General features: G+C 26.6%; 1 protein-coding gene across 1 annotated transcript in view; it reads right to left on the bottom strand.

The window, feature by feature from the left end:
* The window catches only part of LOC116853015, a 2,355-nt gene extending 2,044 nt beyond the window's left edge, over positions 1–311 (bottom strand). The window contains exon 1 of the mRNA XM_032833870.1: positions 51–311. Within this exon, the coding sequence (XP_032689761.1) occupies positions 51–266 (216 nt within the window). The 5' untranslated portion in view covers positions 267–311. The remainder of the gene's footprint in view (positions 1–50) is intronic.
* Positions 312–394: the final 83 nt, after the last annotated feature.

The raw sequence follows: 394 nt of genomic DNA, 5'->3' as shown, positions 1-394 counted from the left end.
TCATTTGCAACAGAAATAACTATTCCATTTTCTTCTAAATTTCGTAAATTATGTATTAAGAGTTGGATTACTTTTTCCCATCCAAAGAACGTGATATATTTTTCATAACATAGAAAAACAAGTTGTATATGTTCAACTTTTGACTTCAGATAAGCAGGTAAATTTGCAAGGATCATATATAGACCGACGAGTTTAAACTTTTTTTTTGAAGCACCTAGCGGATTACATACTTCAAATGCATCTTGATACAATATAATTTGTAACATATTTTTATTTCCGTGAAAAAAATTATTATTTTTTATTACATTACCACTTTGTATATCAGATAACACATCATTATAAGAATTATTATAAGAATTGAAGCAGAACTGTCGGATATTGGGATTAGTTAATA

Source organism: Odontomachus brunneus, unplaced genomic scaffold (genome assembly GCF_010583005.1).
Source record: "Odontomachus brunneus isolate Ranch 3 - 2012 unplaced genomic scaffold, Obru_v1 Obru_scaffold_267, whole genome shotgun sequence".
NCBI lineage: Eukaryota > Metazoa > Arthropoda > Insecta > Hymenoptera > Formicidae > Odontomachus > Odontomachus brunneus.
The sequence above is the reverse complement of the archived record's forward strand: the minus strand, read 5'-3'. Positions and strand labels throughout refer to the sequence as shown.